Here is a 16,348-nt window from a genome sequence, read left to right on the forward strand (position 1 = left end):
TTCTTGATGGTGGGGGCCTTGCACAGACGACCGTTCTTGGGCTGCGCCGCCTTCCTGTTGTTATATTATATACCCTGGGTTTGGGGTGGTGGTGCACGATATTGTGTGGGTATAGTAATTTAGATTTGCAGTGGACATAGTGATATTCGGCTGCAGGCGCACAATCATTTGACTCTTTTGGATTTGATAACATTATCAGACGTATTCACGAACAACTAAACACAGAGAACTAAATGGGTATATTCATTTCCGGGAGGTTATAGACATCTGATTATATCGTAGACTGAGCTCCGTTCAGGTGAGGCGAGAGGATGTAAAACGCTTGTTCACCTCTTCTTTCTCTTCTTCGATCGCTCGGCCAGGATCTCATCCAAGAAGCTCGTCGCCTTCTTTCTCCGACTAGCGGGCCGTGATGAAGCTCCCGGTTGCTTATCTGACTGATCGGCTTTGGCTTCACTGCCATCACCGACATCACTCGTCTGCTTTGACTCGCCAGATTCGCCTCCAATCGTCTCAGACTCCGACTGGGCTTGCGGTTCAGCCGCCTTGCGCTTTTTCGCAGGCATAGCTTTCTTCCTCCCTATCAGCGCCGTCCGTCCTTCTTCCTCGTCCTCGTCATCCTCTTCTCCTTTCGCCACCCCATTCTTAGCGGGATTTGTTGACGCAGCCGCATCACTACCGCCTCCCTTCGCAGTGGAGGCCTTCTTCGCAGCCATAACCTTCTGATAATTTCTCCCCAGGAGCTGTTTTCGTAACTTGTCATTCGAATCCAATTCGCTTCGATTCCAACTCCCGTCCGCAGCTTTAGTAGGGAGCGGTGCACCGACTCCTAATCTATACATTGAACCGATTGTTAGCTATATTCATCAATTGTTGTATTTCTCTTCGAGACCCTCCCCTCCTCCCCCCGGGAGGATATTCTAGAAGATAGCGCAGACAGAAAAGAAAAACAAAGAAAAGAAAGAGTGTATCATACGTCTCCGGAACCGCCGTGAAAATCTCATCCTCTTCTCGCTGTAATTCCTCTTCGGTTTTCTTGCTGTTCGCTTGATCGTCTGCTGTCGGTGCAGGTAGCCATGAGGCAACGAGACGCTGGCTCCGGGCTAGCGCTACGTTGGCCTTATTGAGAATTATGTCTGTTTGTGATTTTGACGCCGACATTGTGTCTGCTTTGTATGTTTTATTGTTGCGGTGGTGGTTTGATGGCTCGATATGGATGGAACTTTTTGCGATAGCAAGGCGGGATTCGTTGGCAGAATTCTGGGCGGTGGAGTGCGGGACCGCTTGCTTGTGAGGGTTAGAGTAAGTTTTTGGTAGTATTGATTGAGACTGTTGTGAGGGGGAGATTTTGGTTGTCTGCTTGGAAGAATGATACGATTGGGTGTATATGATGATAGGAATCTCTCAATTGGGTTATTATAGTTCTGTGGTGTGAATGTTAACTCGCTTTAGGAGCATCACGATTCCCCATCACTTCAAACATATATAATCACTGAGCAATGCTATGACAGTGCAACTTATATACAGTCTACATCTAAGAAAGTAATAGTATGATCTATGTACAAACGTAGTCCAAACACCAAATAATCGACATCAATCATCACACAAGGGTATTCGAATTCCAGAAGAGAAAGGGTCACCAAGCAAGAAGAAATAGTGTGGACATCAATTCACGCCGATTCCTGTTGATGCCGTTGCTTCAGTTTCTTCTCCGTCTTCATAAACTCTCGAATCCCCACAGGGATGCTCGCAAACAAGTCATCGTCCGAAGTAGGCGCCGACCAATTGGTCTCACTGCCACCACCATCGTCATCCATGCTCATGCTGGCTGAGTTGACTTCCGCTCGTGGAGTATGTCGCATATCCGAGGCATTACTTTTGGTCGCACCCTTCGCCTTGGCTTGTTCAAGCCTGAAGGCCCAGTCCTCCAGCTCGTCTCGAAAATCGTCCCATACGCAGTGGACGCAGCCACTCATGCAGCAATTGTCGGGCTCTTCCGGTCGAGGAGGGATAGCCACCCCGTTTATGGTTTTCCACGTTGTATCCGGTGCGGAACCGGGATCGTAGCGTGAGGACCGGCCGGGACCAGCTAACCGAGTGCCGAAGACAATGGCCATCTTTTCCTGTGGTGTTTGCGCCTCCGGCTTGGGCTCTTCCGTCTTGGAATCGGTTGTTGCGTGGTGTCGGTAGGGCGAGCGGGTGGACAAAATATCATAATAATAGCCTGATAGTGGATGCGCCTGACGAGATTTCGAGTCACTCACATTACCCGCCTGTGTGTCTTGGACGGTGGCATATCTGCGGGTGCTGGAGCGGCGAATGAATGGAGTGACGGCACGTGGTCGGGTCAATCGAGATGCATCGGGTATGCGCGAGCCGGAAAGACAGACATGGCAACGTCTGAGGAGGGACGAGCGAATCGCCAGACAAGGAGCGTCCATGGTGAAGCTGGAGTCGCAACAGGAAGAAGAGGAAGATCGGAAAGAGATGGCAGAAGAAGATGAGAAAGCGGCGGTTATGTCATAACCCCGGGTCTGCAAACAGTGCAAACCGGCAACGCAGTGGATGTTGTTGATGTTTGGAGATGCGCTGCCCACGGACGCTTCTCTTATCCCCTCTGCGGAGGTTAACTGTTTTTCCGCATGGACGGCTGATCCGGTGCTTTGCCTTCACATCTTCACCAACCGCTACCTAAGCGACCCCGACCGCCCCATCATTGTCTCACCGCGTCGCAAATGAACGACCCCGCGCCGTCTCAGGATGACCCCCAGCAGCGCACCATTCAGCGAACGTCCTACCAAGCTCCCACTAGAGCGAGCTTAGCCAGATCGCATCCCACCCTCTTGGAGACCGATAATAATAAATCTCCGGCAAGAAGTATGCAGAAACCGAACCAAGCCAGATCGAGAGCGCTCGGTCTACGAGACCGCAAGGCTCTGAGACCGTCCTTGACCTCGACTGCCAGTCCTCTGGGCTCCCTCAAGGGCAGCAAACAGTCGCCTGTATCGTCCCTTTCTGGCCGTCGCTCTAGCGGTCTGGCCGCTTTTGCTGCGCCTCCAAGGCGAGTCTCAACGAGGATCACGGCCTCCGATCTAATGTTCCGCTCTCCGTCTGCATCCCAACAGAGTACAGAAAAAGTACCACCACCTACCGATACCCCCGAAAATCAATTGGCGTCGGAACTGGACAGTGCAACCGGCGATATAGATGCGAATGAGGCGTTACAACAACCGTCGTTCCAGGACATCCTTGACGAGCCGGATCTTCCACCGACGCCGACCCAGTTGGGCCTGGAACGGCCTCCCGGGCGACCAAAAGGACTCCTAAGCAGTAGCCCAAGCTCACAACCGGGAAAGTGGGGCAGACGAAGGAATACAGATGGTAGAGAACAAAGCCCGTCAAAACTAAGGAAAGTCGATTATGGCGAGGCAGGAGAATCCGCGGAATCCGGCTTGTTGTTGGATCGGACTTCCTTACCGGAGGAGATCTTGATGAAGCGAAAATTGAAGAACAAGCTCGCCTCAGAACTGCAGCAATTGAAGAAGGATATCTTGGAATTGGAGACATGGTCGAAGGACCTGGCCCAAGACGATGCCAGTGAAGAGCGAGATTTAACTGGGTTGATGTGAGTTTCACGCTTGTTGCGCCATGAGCGACTTTTTACTAACCAGACAGCAGTACTTTGTTAGCAACATCATACCCTCCTCAATCGACCCCAACGGCCTCAGGCGAAACCTCCATATCGACTCTTATCTCTTCATTACTCCCCTTTGCCACCAAGGGACCCCCGAGGCCCCCACCCGAGGCCCCTCCAGTGAACCCATTTGCGCTTGGAGAGCATGCGCAAACAGAAGCATATCTAACAGCTCTTGCGCCATTACAGCTTACGGCGTACTCCGAATCCATACCTAGCACCCCTGACCTTGTCTTGGAGAGGCACACTCTCCAGTTTTCCGCCCCGTCACCCTTTCCCTCCAACCGCTATAAAGTATTTGTAACCTGCGATGTCAACCCAGAAACGCAATCCCTGGTCTCCATATCATCTGCTTCACAGATGACCGAAGAAGATGCAAGGACGCCAGAAGATCTGCGGCGTTGGATAGACGCCAGGCTGGCCAATCCGTTGCTTAAGCTAGATGTCACAGGTCTGTGCTGGGGCATTAACCGATACTGGGAGGCTATGGTATCGCGTGCTGAGTTATGGTTACACATGGAGGAACAACATGCTGAACTAATCAGTGGTAATGCGAAAGAGAACCATGAGACTAAAACAAAGAGCGCAAGCTCGCAACCCCTCGGCTTGTCGGAATTGCGTCAGATTCTACCGCACCTCGAGCGCACGTCTATGCTCTTCGAATCCAAGAACGGCTCACCCAAAGTCCTGGTATCATGCCAATTGACATTGGATGAGTGGACAAGTGAGCCACAACTAGCGCCAGGACTCAGCGTTTCTCTGTTATCCGAGTCTGATAGCGGCTCCAGACGCAAGGTGGACCAAGAATCCAAACGTCTGTTCCAATCAATCCTAAATCCAAACGAGAACAACCAAGCTGGAAGCAGCGGCAGCGGAGTCCCTGCTAGCGCAATTCTAAGAGCTACAGACTGCGTCTTGCGCGCTTTGCTCGGTACAAACTCGAAGAAATGAACACTCACTTCATTCATGATATCATCAAGTGTTAATTTATTTGGACTAAACGGATGTCAATGGCGTTTTCTTCGATTTGGATGGGCTGGGAAGCAATAAGGGTTTGTCGACGTCGGCGTCATCGGCGAATTTGTTCATCGGTCTTGGTCTGTTTCATATAATCCCGCAGGTTTATTTTCTTCTCATGTAATTTACACGCCCCTGACTTGGCATCCGATGCCCGGTCAAATCATTGGATATGGATTTTGTATGGCATTACCTATGTGTACCTGGGTGACTTTAGTTATAGAGGAAGTGTGCGAGATCTAAGCTATGGCAGCTGGCTGATCGTATAAGCCGTGATAATAAGTCCTCCCAAGAATATGTAACCGTAGGATTATATGCAAAGATCTTATCAGACAAGCTAAGCTGCATGACAGTTATGCGCATATACCGTCCAAAAGGAAGTCAGAATTACGGACTAACATCTACAAAATATCGACGGGATCACATAATTATAACCCGTATATCATCGCGTTTGTACACTAGCTTGCTCCGTGCCTCTGCGTGCTTCAAGTTTACCGTATTCAAGTGGGTATTGTGATGTGAACCCGAAGGCTGAGGCTCGGTTCCCGCGTCCTTCGGTAGATAGATCGAATGGGCAAAATCGTCCCGGAAGGAACATAAAGAAAAGACGACAAATAGGGTGGAGGGTCTTCACTTCATTCGCGTTAGGGGAGAGCTAGTAGCTTTCTCAGGACATGAAAATTTGGGACATTTGCATTTCGAGGGGGTTTCGGAGCTTTTTATGTTAAGGACAAAGGTGAAAACGGAAAATAGAGGAGCGACGCCATGCCACACAAGGTACTAATCCCCGACTTGAAAATTGACCCGATCATCATTAGCTGTGATTCAAGAAATCTATTTCTTAGCGGCAGACTCCTCCTCAGCCTTGGCCTTAGCACGCTTCTCCCGGATACCCTTGTAGCGGGCCTCGCTGCGGGCCTCACGCAGCCGGCGGTAAGCAGCCTCCTCGCCCTTGGGAAGGTCGTCACGCTTGACCTCGGTGACAGCCTCCTCGAGAGTGGCGTTCTTGATGGGGAGGGCACCACCGACACGGGTGGCGAAGCCCTCGGTCTTGCCCTCGGCGAAAGCAGCCTTGGCAGCGTTGACCTCCTCAGCGGAAGAGTCAAGCTTCTTGAACTGACCGCTCTTGCGGGGGAAGAGGATCAGGCGGGCCTTGTAGTCCTGGAGGCGAGCAACATTGGCGACGAGCGACTCCTTGGAGTAGTTGACACGGCGGTGGTCAACGGCGATACCGACGGTGCGAGCGAGCTTCTTGGGGATACCAGCTTCCTATAGTGCGAAAAAAAAAATAATCGTGTAAGCCTCCGTCCGTTTATTTGCATCCTGCCCAGTCGCCAGGGCTTTCTTTTCCAATCGCCATCACCCTTTCTTGTTTCTGGTGACATCGAATTGCACACAAGGGACGAAATTTACCTTCAGCTCAGCAAGGGTGAAACCACGGCCAGCACGGACACGGCGGTTGTACTTGACGGTAGGGCAGCGCACAACGGGGCGCAGCTGGTCAACCGGACGAGGAGCAACAGCGGCGGCCTTAGCGAGACGGGCCTCACGACGGCGGTGCTTGCGGCCAGGCTATTGAAGCAGAAAAAAACACATGTCAGTCCACCACGCACATAGGAAAAAATTTTCCCCTCCCGTATTCTTTTCCAAAAGGCGAGTCGCTCGTTGTAGATAGGAATCGGTTGGGTAAAGGTTTTACTTTCGAAAGCGTACCTGGTCGAAGTGCACGCGCACACGACGCTGCCAGTCCTTGTGGAAGTCTGAAATCGAAACCCATCAGCCCATATTATTCCAGCCGGCCAGTTGTAACCCGATATATTAAACAATCCACCATCGCATCCTTCCTCGAGCAGGTTCACTCACGCTGGTTGAGAATCTGGTTGTTGTGCTTGATCGCCTATATCCACCACGAGGTCCCAGGTCAGCATATTGGGTCTTTTGTGAAAAAATAGCGTCCGATCATCAAAATGACCATCTAGCGACGCCATTTGAGCAATATTGGATAGAATAACGCACCATTGTGACGGATGGGGATCAAGGCCGGGAGATTGTCGTCGTCGTCGTGGGTGGTTGCTGGTCGTATCTCAAAACTCCTCGTCTCACTATTAGGTGGAACTTTTTTTGGTGTGGCCAACCGCGCAGAGCCGCATCGCCTCGCTTAGCGAGCCCTACCCTGCTTACCCGTTTCGGAAGGTCACCCCCAGACTTTCTCCGTGGCAGAACGGCTTTAGGGATCTGGGACTGCCATCCAGAGTCGACTAGAATGATTGGAGACTTATATTACATGTGTATATTCTTGGGGTTTTATTCTCATTGCCTTGTGGCAGGCTTACTGGCTGCTGGAGTGTTGCGACTCAGGCTGTGCTTGTACTCTTTGCGACCGACCGACCGCCTGTATTGTATTGTTCTTCCCTCGTACCTAGTTACTTCTAGGTAAGCTGGGTGCGGTACACCCTCGTTACATCGTTACACGCTGAGTAAGGTCCATGTGACTTGGCGGTTCAACGAGGGAGTCCCTCTGCAAACTATCTACTTAGTATGTATGTGGATATCCAGAATATGCTGTTACTCGACCCATGGCAGAGCGCTTTGGCTCCTGTAATATGTCAGTCAACAAATATCTTATTATTCAATCCTTGCAAATGTATGTCATTATGTCCAAAGCCGCCAACTATTCGTATCGAAGCCATCATCATAATGATAAAACCTAGAAAGAAATACTCCTGTGGTAAGTCCCAGAACCAGTTGCCAATAAGTCGTAGTACCCTTAGAAGAAAAACACCCAGTGGCCCCCATCGGATTTTACAGTTCATCATGATTCGTCATAGATCCCCAGGAAGGAAAGTAGTACATAAGAAACAACCCCAAGATCCAAGCAGCATCCCCTCTGTATAGCAAACATAGCATATCCAGCCACAACTAGCTTTGACCCGCAATAGTGATAGGCGACTAGGAGTCCTGGCGGTGAGGAAGCAGATACTAGTAGATAGCTAGAAGCCCGTTATACGTGATACACACGCTCCATGGTTGTGCACGGGTCATGCTTAATTATTCCAGGTGTCAATGCCGAGACCCACCCTTTCCTCCGCTTTCATTTTCTTCGAAGTCGCACCATCAAAACTCGCCTTACGTTTAAGACCAAATGATGGGCGCTCAACACCTGACTTCCTCACTTGACCGAACAATTTGGTTTGCAGAAGTGTGCTGGACTTGGGTGCATTCGTTATGCCTCGGCTCTCACGGCGGTTGCTGAAAGCGTGGGAACGAAGCATGTTACTGGCAAGAGCACCAGCCTCTGACGCTGGGATGTCTTCCTCCGTCTCAGCTTCCTCGATGTCGGACGCCGATATCGTGCTGTCTCGATCACGGTGGCTGTCATGAGACTCCTTTCCCGGTGTGCTATATTGGTTCCCTCCAGGGGCCATCCGAGCACGGGACGGTGTCATGGGAACGGAGGGGAGTGTGTGGTTTCCACGCATCTGGCCATCATTATGCTGCTTATAAGTACGGCTCCTGTGTGGTGTGGATATGACACTCGGTGATCCTCGATTGAGAACACGGTCGGCAGCAAGGAGTTGCGCGAACGGGTCATGGCTATCGCTGCCGTTCACCTGGCGGCCATCGTGCTCCACATAGTGAGGTACAGGCCGCCTATGAGAAGCTTGTATTTCTCTCTGGGGGCTGGGCGACATCGGTCCATGTTCAATCATTTGAGAGAAATGCTTCCGATTGTCTCTGATACGCTCTTTCAGCAATTTATTTTCCTCCTCGAGAAGGTCTGACCTCTCCTTCTCTTGCTCAATTAGCTTTTTAGCCCGACGCAGCCGCCGATCGAGTGTGGCATTTACTCTTCCAAGCTCTTGATTGCGCTTGAGGGCAAGCTCTAATTCCACATTGGAAATCTGCTGCACTGCTTTGACCTCAGGTTGGCAATGACGACTGCGATACTCAGAGCTCTGGATGATCTCGACCTCTCTTCTAGCAAGTTGATGCTCTACCTCGGCACGCTTGATAGCTTCGTTACTAGTGAACGATAGCAAACTATTCTGTAGCTTGAAGTGCAGAGCTGACATGCGAGCCTCTTGGGCAACACTCAACAGGTCTTTAGCCATCGCCCGGAGCTTTGACTCATCGGCGGTATCAATATCATCGGCAGTGGGGAGGTTTTCTGAGGCGCCATAGGCAACACAGAGGGTCTTTTGGATATCGGGAGGAGAAGCTAGCAAGGAGCTTGAAGTAGATCTTGACCGTTGGCGCGGGGCCCCGGGAATTTGTGATGATGGCGGCGGCGTCATATCAGATGAAGGTAGCGAGGGTGATACAGATTTACTCTGGTCAGAATGTGATACCGGGATTCCAGCACCTACACTCAGGTCTGGTGATGCAGACAGACTTGCACGTTGCATGGGCGTTGCGGGGCCGGTGATCTCTGCAGGAGGGGCAAGGGGGCCTTGCGAGAGTTGAGAATCAGGATCTTGCGACATGACAGATAACAATATGTAGAAACAGGCAGGTTATACCCGTCGATAGGAAATGTTTAACTAGTAATAGGTCAGCATTGGCTGCATCAATGCGTTGTATTGAACAGTTGTCGTGGGGCGGTCAGACGCATACCAGATCCGAAACACGATCGATCAAAAGTACGGCTAGTTTGATGAGCTCGCCAGGATGAAGTTGAGTGTTTGAGCCCGATTGCTGCTGCGTAGAGCCCCTGAGGAAAGGAGCGGAAATGGGTAGAGATGTGCTAGAACGAGCAAGATCACGATGCAATTGAGCATCGAATGCCACAGCTCAGATGTTCTCGAGTTGCTCTATGATGGATAGCTGGGTCGGTGCGCTTATCACTGATAGGGCCGTTGAGGCACGTTGGTTGGACCGAAGCAAGGCACTTAGTAGGCGATAAGGAGGCGGTAGCAAAGTATCCCGAGCGGAAGACGTAAGATAGGGAAGCGATAGAAGGCTGATGGAAGATGTTCCAGAGTGCAAGGGGAATTGGAGAGGGGTATTGCAGATGATAGAGATAGGTGAACAAGATGAAGGAAGTAAGGAGCGCGCCGGCGGAGGGACGGTTTGATGCCTTAAGGATGTTTGTTGCGGGCGATGCGCATTTCGGGGAGGCTGGGAAGTCGCTTGCGATGCTCAGCCTCGACCAACCACGACCAACCACCCGCTCCCACGTGAGTCCAGCCGCGCGCTAGTCCTTCACCATGCCTGATCCAGCTAGCGTCCAGATCCGCGACGCTCAGCAAAAGGTAAACACAAGCCGAACCCCATGGGCCAGAGCTATCGTCACTCGGGCAACCGATCCTAGGATTCATCTTGATCCTGAATCTGTATCTAGATAGATCTCCTTTTGATAGGTTAATGGTTTACGCTTCATTGGCCGCGGCGAACATACTTTGTCGATAGTTTTATCAAGTGTGTACCATCAACATTCCTCCCATCTCATATACCGTGTACTCAGCAGAGAACATTATCATGGGGCTGTAAATTGTACGCTACGTATTCAGTCTTTGCGTTTTCTAGCTCTCTTGGTTTAAAGTGGAACGTCATGATTTCAAAAACGACCATCTTATCTACTAGAGTAGCCAGGCTCGACATATAAGTATTAGGGATTATTTTTTGAGGGTTCGGATCGGGAAAGGATGGGCAGAAGCCGGGAGAGTGTCACTATTGAAGTTGTATGCCTGAGAGATCGGGAGACGACGCCAGAATATGTCAGTATGACTATCCCTGTTGACGAGGTAAATTGGGCCGGAGATTTGGTTCATCCATAAGATTAATACGAAGCCATTGGAACAGTAGGGTCTAGACTTGCAGACACCAGACATTCCACGTGAGTTACTTTTATGAAGTATGCCTCTAATAAGTGTGAGTTTGAGGTAAATGCCAACGCTGCCACGAGGAAACTTAGTACAGATTGAGAATGCCACTATCTACATTCTACATGGGAGACCCAGACTTTTGGTACTAGGTGAAGGTCTAAACAGAGGTTTATTCGCAACCATAGCGTATGGGACGCGGAGCCACTAGTACTACCGTGTACTAAGGTAAGGCTCCAAGATTGGCCATGACATACTGCTGGTTTCTTGCTAGTGACAGGTTCGTTTGGCGACAGGCTGAAGAAGCAGTGTCCCACTATCTATTTATGGAGACTGTCCTCATGGATGATAATATCAGCGACTTGTCACATCGGAAGGCATCGTACTTACTTGTAGCCCATACAAGCTGCACCATAGAACCGCTATTGTTCGGTACACGACTAGTACATGCAAGCTTTTCTTCAAGCTGAAGGAACCAAGCATAAAAACCCCTCCTGGGTCTCCTCCAGTTCCATCGGGACGATCACGCCGATGTGGGGAGCGGATCAGGTATGTGGCGGCCTCAGGCAGCAGCACATGCGGCGATTCCCCCTCGTGGGAAGTTGTAAACAATAATCCATTCCGACCTCGAATCCCTGAGAGCAGCGCACCAGCAAGAACCATCGCTATTGCGTTCGCGCCTCGCACCGTTCCGGTCCTGTTACTCTTGCGTCCCGCCGCTATTTACAATCATCATGTCTCACTGCCTGTGACCGAATTCCACCAACTATAAATCTCTCTCCATCCGATCCGCATTACCACCCATACCTGGCACTTTCGTCCACAAGTGCTTAACCTCCATTTACAACCGACGGAAAGATGGATAACCCACAGAAGACCCCCAGCCGACCGAGTGGTATTCCTCGCTTGGCCTCCAGATTACCTCTACCGACGTCTGCCGCCAGTAAACCCCTGCGTCCCTCCCCCTCACGCGAGAAGCTACAAACCGACCCGGGTCTCCACGCCAGCCGGTTGAGCAGACCTTCTCAAGAGCCGGTGTTCAAAAAGCCCTTACCGAAGTATACGGTGCCGAAGAAGTCCTTAGGTACCCAGCGTCAAGAAAGAGAGATTTCTCAGACAAGGACAAGCGATACGGGGATAACAGAACCCGAAGGGGCACTGAACAACAAATCCCTGTATCTGGAGGCCGACAATGTACCAGCCCATGATGCAGAGTTTCGAGGTCGCACACGACCATCGCTCTCTGAGCGAACAATTGAGACTCTTTCCCAGATCCCCCCTTCGCCTAGACCTCAGAGCAGACAGTCTAGTAGTTTCTTCGGCGCAACTAGTCCCATGCGCTCGCCGTCTCGTCCGCCGTCTGCAATGACAAGCTATTCAAGGTCGCCGTCAAGATCATCTTCTCGTCAACCCAGTGGAAGCGACTATCTTTCCCGCCCGCCTTCGTCCATGCGCCTTCCATCGAGGAGTGGTCCATCGTTTTCTGCGAACAGTGCAACATCCGATCAAAGCTCCATTCCAAATACAGATAGTCCATCGAAATTGAAACCGCCCTCTACTAGGATCACACCCTACGCCCGGAAAAATGACGTGACATTGTCATCCAATCCTCGTCATGCACCTACCAGGGTGTCTACGAGGCCCACAGAACCGACTGTAGATGCTCCGCAGCAACGCCTCGAAGTGAGGAAAACCCGGAAGGTCCAGCAGGGTCTCTCGGGCCAGAAGCCATCCTTGATGGGTTCACGGTCGCCATCGGCAAAATCCACTTCATCAGATCTTACTCCGGAACAGCAGACTGAGATGGAAACTCGAAAGGTCTCGAAATCGTCTAGCGCTTTGAGGGAAAGTATCGCGAAGGCGAAGGCCGCGCGGAAGGCTGAGGCTCAGAAAACCACGGAGTCAACAACTGCTGCCGGTGGATTCAATTTCGATACGGACGATCCCTTCAACCAAGGTCCTAAGGATCCAAACCATGGACTTCTGCGGAAGCGCATCGATGCAGGTCGAACTTCTGGTCACTTGAATATCGCGGCTATGTCTCTTAAAGAACTGCCCAAAGAAGTCATGACGATGTACGATTTCGATTCCAACTCCACCACCGATTGGTATGAGAGTGTGGATCTTGTTAAACTTATCGCTGCGGATAACGAGTTCACGGAGCTCCCCGATGACGCTTTCCCCGATATCGATGCACACGAGCTAGACCCAGAGGTTGACGAAAGAGGAAATCAATTTGGCGGGCTTGAGCTTCTAGATCTTCATGGCAATATCTTACAATCACTACCAGTAGGCCTCAGAAGGCTGGAGCGGCTGCACACTCTGAATCTATCAAACAACAATCTCAATATGGACGACATAAATGTTGTTATGGAACTAGAAACTCTCAGGGATCTGAGACTCGCCAAGAACAAGCTTCAAGGAGGCCTTACTCCAGATATCGGACGCCTCAGCAACCTGGAAGTACTGGACTTGCACGAGAACTCCTTGACAGAGCTTCCGGGAGAGCTTGCAAAACTGGCCTCCCTCCGAGTCTTAAACGTGGGCAATAACCAATTAAGCGCATTACCATTCGAGCAATTGTACATGCTCCCGCTTAAGGAGCTCCACGCCCCGAGGAACAAGTTGAAGGGAACTCTTTTGCCAGCGTCTGTGCAAAAGTTCGAGACACTACAGATCTTGGACGTAGCCAGCAACGCCTTGGTGAGGCTCTCGGAGAACGAAGACCTCGAACTTCCCAATCTGCAGAGTCTAGCAATCAATACGAACCGCATTCAATCTCTACCCGATGTTTCATCGTGGCAAGCTCTCTTGACCCTGTTAGCGGAAGACAACAGTTTATCGGATCTTCCTCACGGGTTCACTGGCCTGAAGAATATCAGGAATGTTGACTTCACTGGTAACGATATTTCCAAGCTGGACGAGAAGATCGGCCTAATGGAGAGTCTCGTCAACTTCCGCATAGCCAATAATCCCCTGCGGGAACGCAAGTTTCTGAGCATGAACACGGAGGACCTGAAGCGCGATTTGCGTCACCGATGCGAACCGGAACCGCAAGATACAGACGATGAAGGCTCTGTTGCGACTCAGTTTACGTTGGCGCCAGAAACACCGGTCCAAACGGCCTCCTGGCAAATCAAGTCTGGTGGTGTCCTCGACAAGTCATACACTGATCTGCGGGAGATAGAAGTACAGGAGTTGGAACGCATCGATTTCCACGAAGTCCGATGCCTCCAATTACAACACAACGAGCTAGAATGCTTTCCTGTTCCGGCTCTCAGCATGCTCGCATCTAACCTAGCTGATCTGGATCTTTCAAATAACCCGCTCAATAGCGGATCTCTCTTCTCAGGACCCGTTACCCTCCCCAGTCTTCAGAATCTCACCATTACCGCTGCCGGCTTGACTACACTTGAGCCGCTACTAAGTTATCTTACTGCGCCAGGCCTCATCTACCTTGATGTTTCATCCAACCGTCTCTCCGGATCCCTTCCGGTTGTGCGCCGGAGCTACCCGAACCTGACAACATTATTGGCTTCTGATAACCGAATCAGCAATCTCGACTTTGAAGCGGTGCAAGGTCTACAGGTTCTAGACGTAGGGAACAACGATATTGGCGTTCTGCCGCCGAAGCTCGGCCTTTTGAGGACCGAAGGTTCTAGCAAGAATTGGGGCAACGGCTCACCCCTGCGACGCTTCGAAGTAGCAGGGAATAGTTTTCGGGTTCCCCGCTGGCAGGTGGTAGCCAAGGGGACCGATGCGGTCCTCGAATGGCTCAAAGATCGTATCCCTGAAGAAGAACTTCGTGAGTGGGAAACGGGCGACGAGTCAAATGACGAGTAAATTTGCCGTGTAATGTGGGGAAAGGTACGACTAAGATCGAGGCAACCTGCCCGGGAGGACACTTGATTTCGGCTTCTTAACCTATGTATATTGTACCATCTAAAGCGCACATACATGCAAAGCATTGGTATCATATATCTCGCATCCTAACTGTGACTATGTACTCTGCCGGGAAAATCTCACTACTGCTACATGGACATGTAGCTCGAGACATATCCCGAGAACTTAGTATGAAAGGTGTTGCGAACGCCTATTCACTGTGTCGCATCAATAACAGACTTGCTAACTTGGTCCATGACCTTCAGCCAAGTCCTGGCCCAAGTGGTGAACTTGTCCTCCTTCTCCTGAGGCGCATCGGCAGAATCAGTCACATCCAAGGGAAGACTAGCAAGATTGACAGCCTTGACGGCGCAGTCCTTTGTTATGCGCATGTATTGGAGGGATTTCTCCGTATTCGCCTCGTACAACGCGCCGGCTACCTCGTCAACATGGCCAGGGATCTGCTGCAGGTATTTCATCAAGGATTCCAGCTTGCCGACGAGTGATGGCGAATCAGAAGTTTTCTTTAGTCGGTTCGCCGAGATGGTGGGGTATATCTGCGAGACTGGTTTCAGGATCCGGAGAGCCGACTTTTTCTGCTCTTGAAGAGCAGCCGTATCCTCATCATCATCATCGTCTTCATCCTCCTCGTCATCCTCATCGGCCTTGCCCTTCCCGTCATCGCTCAGAAGGTCATCGAAGAAATCATCGCCCTCCTCATTGGGGTCCCATTCCTCAATCTCCTGGACTGCATCCCGTACAAGATCTCTCCATTCTTCCACACGTCGGACCACAAACCCAACCACACCCTTCGCTGCAATATCAATCAGGACGTCGCAGGAGTCCCACAAGCGTCCAGCCGCCACCGTGACCACGTCCTTCTCCGACTGCGACAAGCCGGCTTCTTTCTTCTGAGCATCTTCCGCCTTTTTCGCAACCGTCTGGACCTCCTGGAGTAGTGCTGTCGTTTCCTTTAGTGCTGTTTGGGTCAAAACATGCACTTCGGATTGGAACGCCTTCGTGTGATGGGCCGGGGTGACGAGGAGTGCTGCGGCGACCAGAGAGGGCAGCACGGACTCATTCAAGGCGTTAATGACACTTGTGACAGCAGAAGGGGTAAAGGGGGAAGTAATCGTGAGGAGCGAGAGCTTGGTGACTTGCGATTTCAGGGTTGTCGACGCGGCGGAGAGGAGGGGTAACGCATCTTTTCCGGAAAGATCGGTGGAGGAGGAAATATCGCTGGATGGGGAAGCAATGGCACCCTGGAATTGTTCCAGGAGCGTCAAGCTGGTCGTCAGGGTGGACTGAAGTTTCTCGGACATTTTGAGGTGATTGCGCTGTTCGGGTTAGGGCGGTTTGTTGACTAACTTTCTTGAAAGGAAAGCGATGCGGATGGACTGGACGAGCGGAGAAAATTGTTGTTGCTGCGGGGCGCCTTCAACTTTCCTTCTGATTAGGGTTCTGCGGGGTCACCTGCGGCTGGTTGGTTTGCCCGCGGATGTACCTGGTTAGTCGTTGGATTGACTTCTCTAGTTTGAGATACAACTGCAATTATGCTTGCTGACAGTTTGAATTTGAGCGTTATACCAGTAGCAGTTATGAAATGGTTGTATAGGTGGATTCTTAGTACTAAGTAATCACACTTAGTCGTCTGCAATCTTGGTACGTAGTCCGCTGAAATATATACTCGTAACTAGTAGTAACTACTAGTACTACGAAAACACCTGCATACATCTTCATCGAATAATATTTCACAATGTAGTAAGTGACCCAAAACATCATATTATAGTTCCCCTCAAGTGGCATCGCTTTTTATTTCTCTCCCCTCATCTTCTATTGCCTGAAGTTGTGTCGATACTAAGCATGAAAGATAACTTTTGGCTCTCAATCGAGTATGAACCATGAACATATTTTGAGCAACCACTACAGTGAA

The 16,348-nt window shown here is 50.9% G+C and overlaps 7 protein-coding genes across 7 annotated transcripts; 2 read left to right on the top strand and 5 right to left on the bottom strand.

The window, feature by feature from the left end:
- Positions 1-326: 326 nt before the first annotated feature.
- An14g00340 (uncharacterized protein) lies at positions 327-1,161 on the bottom strand (the record flags this gene model as incomplete). Its single annotated transcript, XM_001400626.3, has 2 exons — positions 327-834; positions 977-1,161. 2 exons carry the CDS (start codon positions 1,159-1,161, stop codon positions 327-329), a joined length of 693 nt encoding a protein of 230 aa, XP_001400663.1.
- Positions 1,162-1,670: 509 nt separating this feature from the next.
- An14g00350 (uncharacterized protein) lies at positions 1,671-2,441 on the bottom strand (the record flags this gene model as incomplete). The annotated part of the gene is made up of 1 exon (XM_001400627.1): positions 1,671-2,441. One exon carries the CDS (start codon positions 2,439-2,441, stop codon positions 1,671-1,673), a length of 771 nt encoding a protein of 256 aa, XP_001400664.1.
- Positions 2,442-2,879: 438 nt separating this feature from the next.
- An14g00360 (hypothetical protein) lies at positions 2,880-4,645 on the top strand (the record flags this gene model as incomplete). The annotated part of the gene is made up of 2 exons (XM_001400628.3): positions 2,880-3,625; positions 3,679-4,645. 2 exons carry the CDS (start codon positions 2,880-2,882, stop codon positions 4,643-4,645), a joined length of 1,713 nt encoding a protein of 570 aa, XP_001400665.3.
- Positions 4,646-5,545: 900 nt separating this feature from the next.
- An14g00370 (60S ribosomal protein eL13) lies at positions 5,546-6,730 on the bottom strand (the record flags this gene model as incomplete). Its single annotated transcript, XM_001400629.3, has 5 exons — positions 5,546-5,980; positions 6,125-6,283; positions 6,425-6,471; positions 6,575-6,608; positions 6,728-6,730. 5 exons carry the CDS (start codon positions 6,728-6,730, stop codon positions 5,546-5,548), a joined length of 678 nt encoding a protein of 225 aa, XP_001400666.1.
- A 1,025-nt stretch (positions 6,731-7,755) lies between these two features.
- On the bottom strand, positions 7,756-9,195 carry An14g00380 (uncharacterized protein; the record flags this gene model as incomplete). The annotated part of the gene is made up of 1 exon (XM_001400630.3): positions 7,756-9,195. One exon carries the CDS (start codon positions 9,193-9,195, stop codon positions 7,756-7,758), a length of 1,440 nt encoding a protein of 479 aa, XP_001400667.1.
- Positions 9,196-11,391: 2,196 nt separating this feature from the next.
- An14g00390 (uncharacterized protein) lies at positions 11,392-14,376 on the top strand (the record flags this gene model as incomplete). Its single annotated transcript, XM_001400631.3, has 1 exon — positions 11,392-14,376. One exon carries the CDS (start codon positions 11,392-11,394, stop codon positions 14,374-14,376), a length of 2,985 nt encoding a protein of 994 aa, XP_001400668.1.
- A 254-nt stretch (positions 14,377-14,630) lies between these two features.
- On the bottom strand, positions 14,631-15,737 carry An14g00400 (uncharacterized protein; the record flags this gene model as incomplete). The annotated part of the gene is made up of 1 exon (XM_001400632.1): positions 14,631-15,737. One exon carries the CDS (start codon positions 15,735-15,737, stop codon positions 14,631-14,633), a length of 1,107 nt encoding a protein of 368 aa, XP_001400669.1.
- Between the last annotated feature and the right edge of the window lie 611 nt (positions 15,738-16,348).

Source organism: Aspergillus niger (genome assembly GCF_000002855.4).
Source record: "Aspergillus niger supercontig An14".
Taxonomy (NCBI): domain Eukaryota; kingdom Fungi; phylum Ascomycota; class Eurotiomycetes; order Eurotiales; family Aspergillaceae; genus Aspergillus; species Aspergillus niger.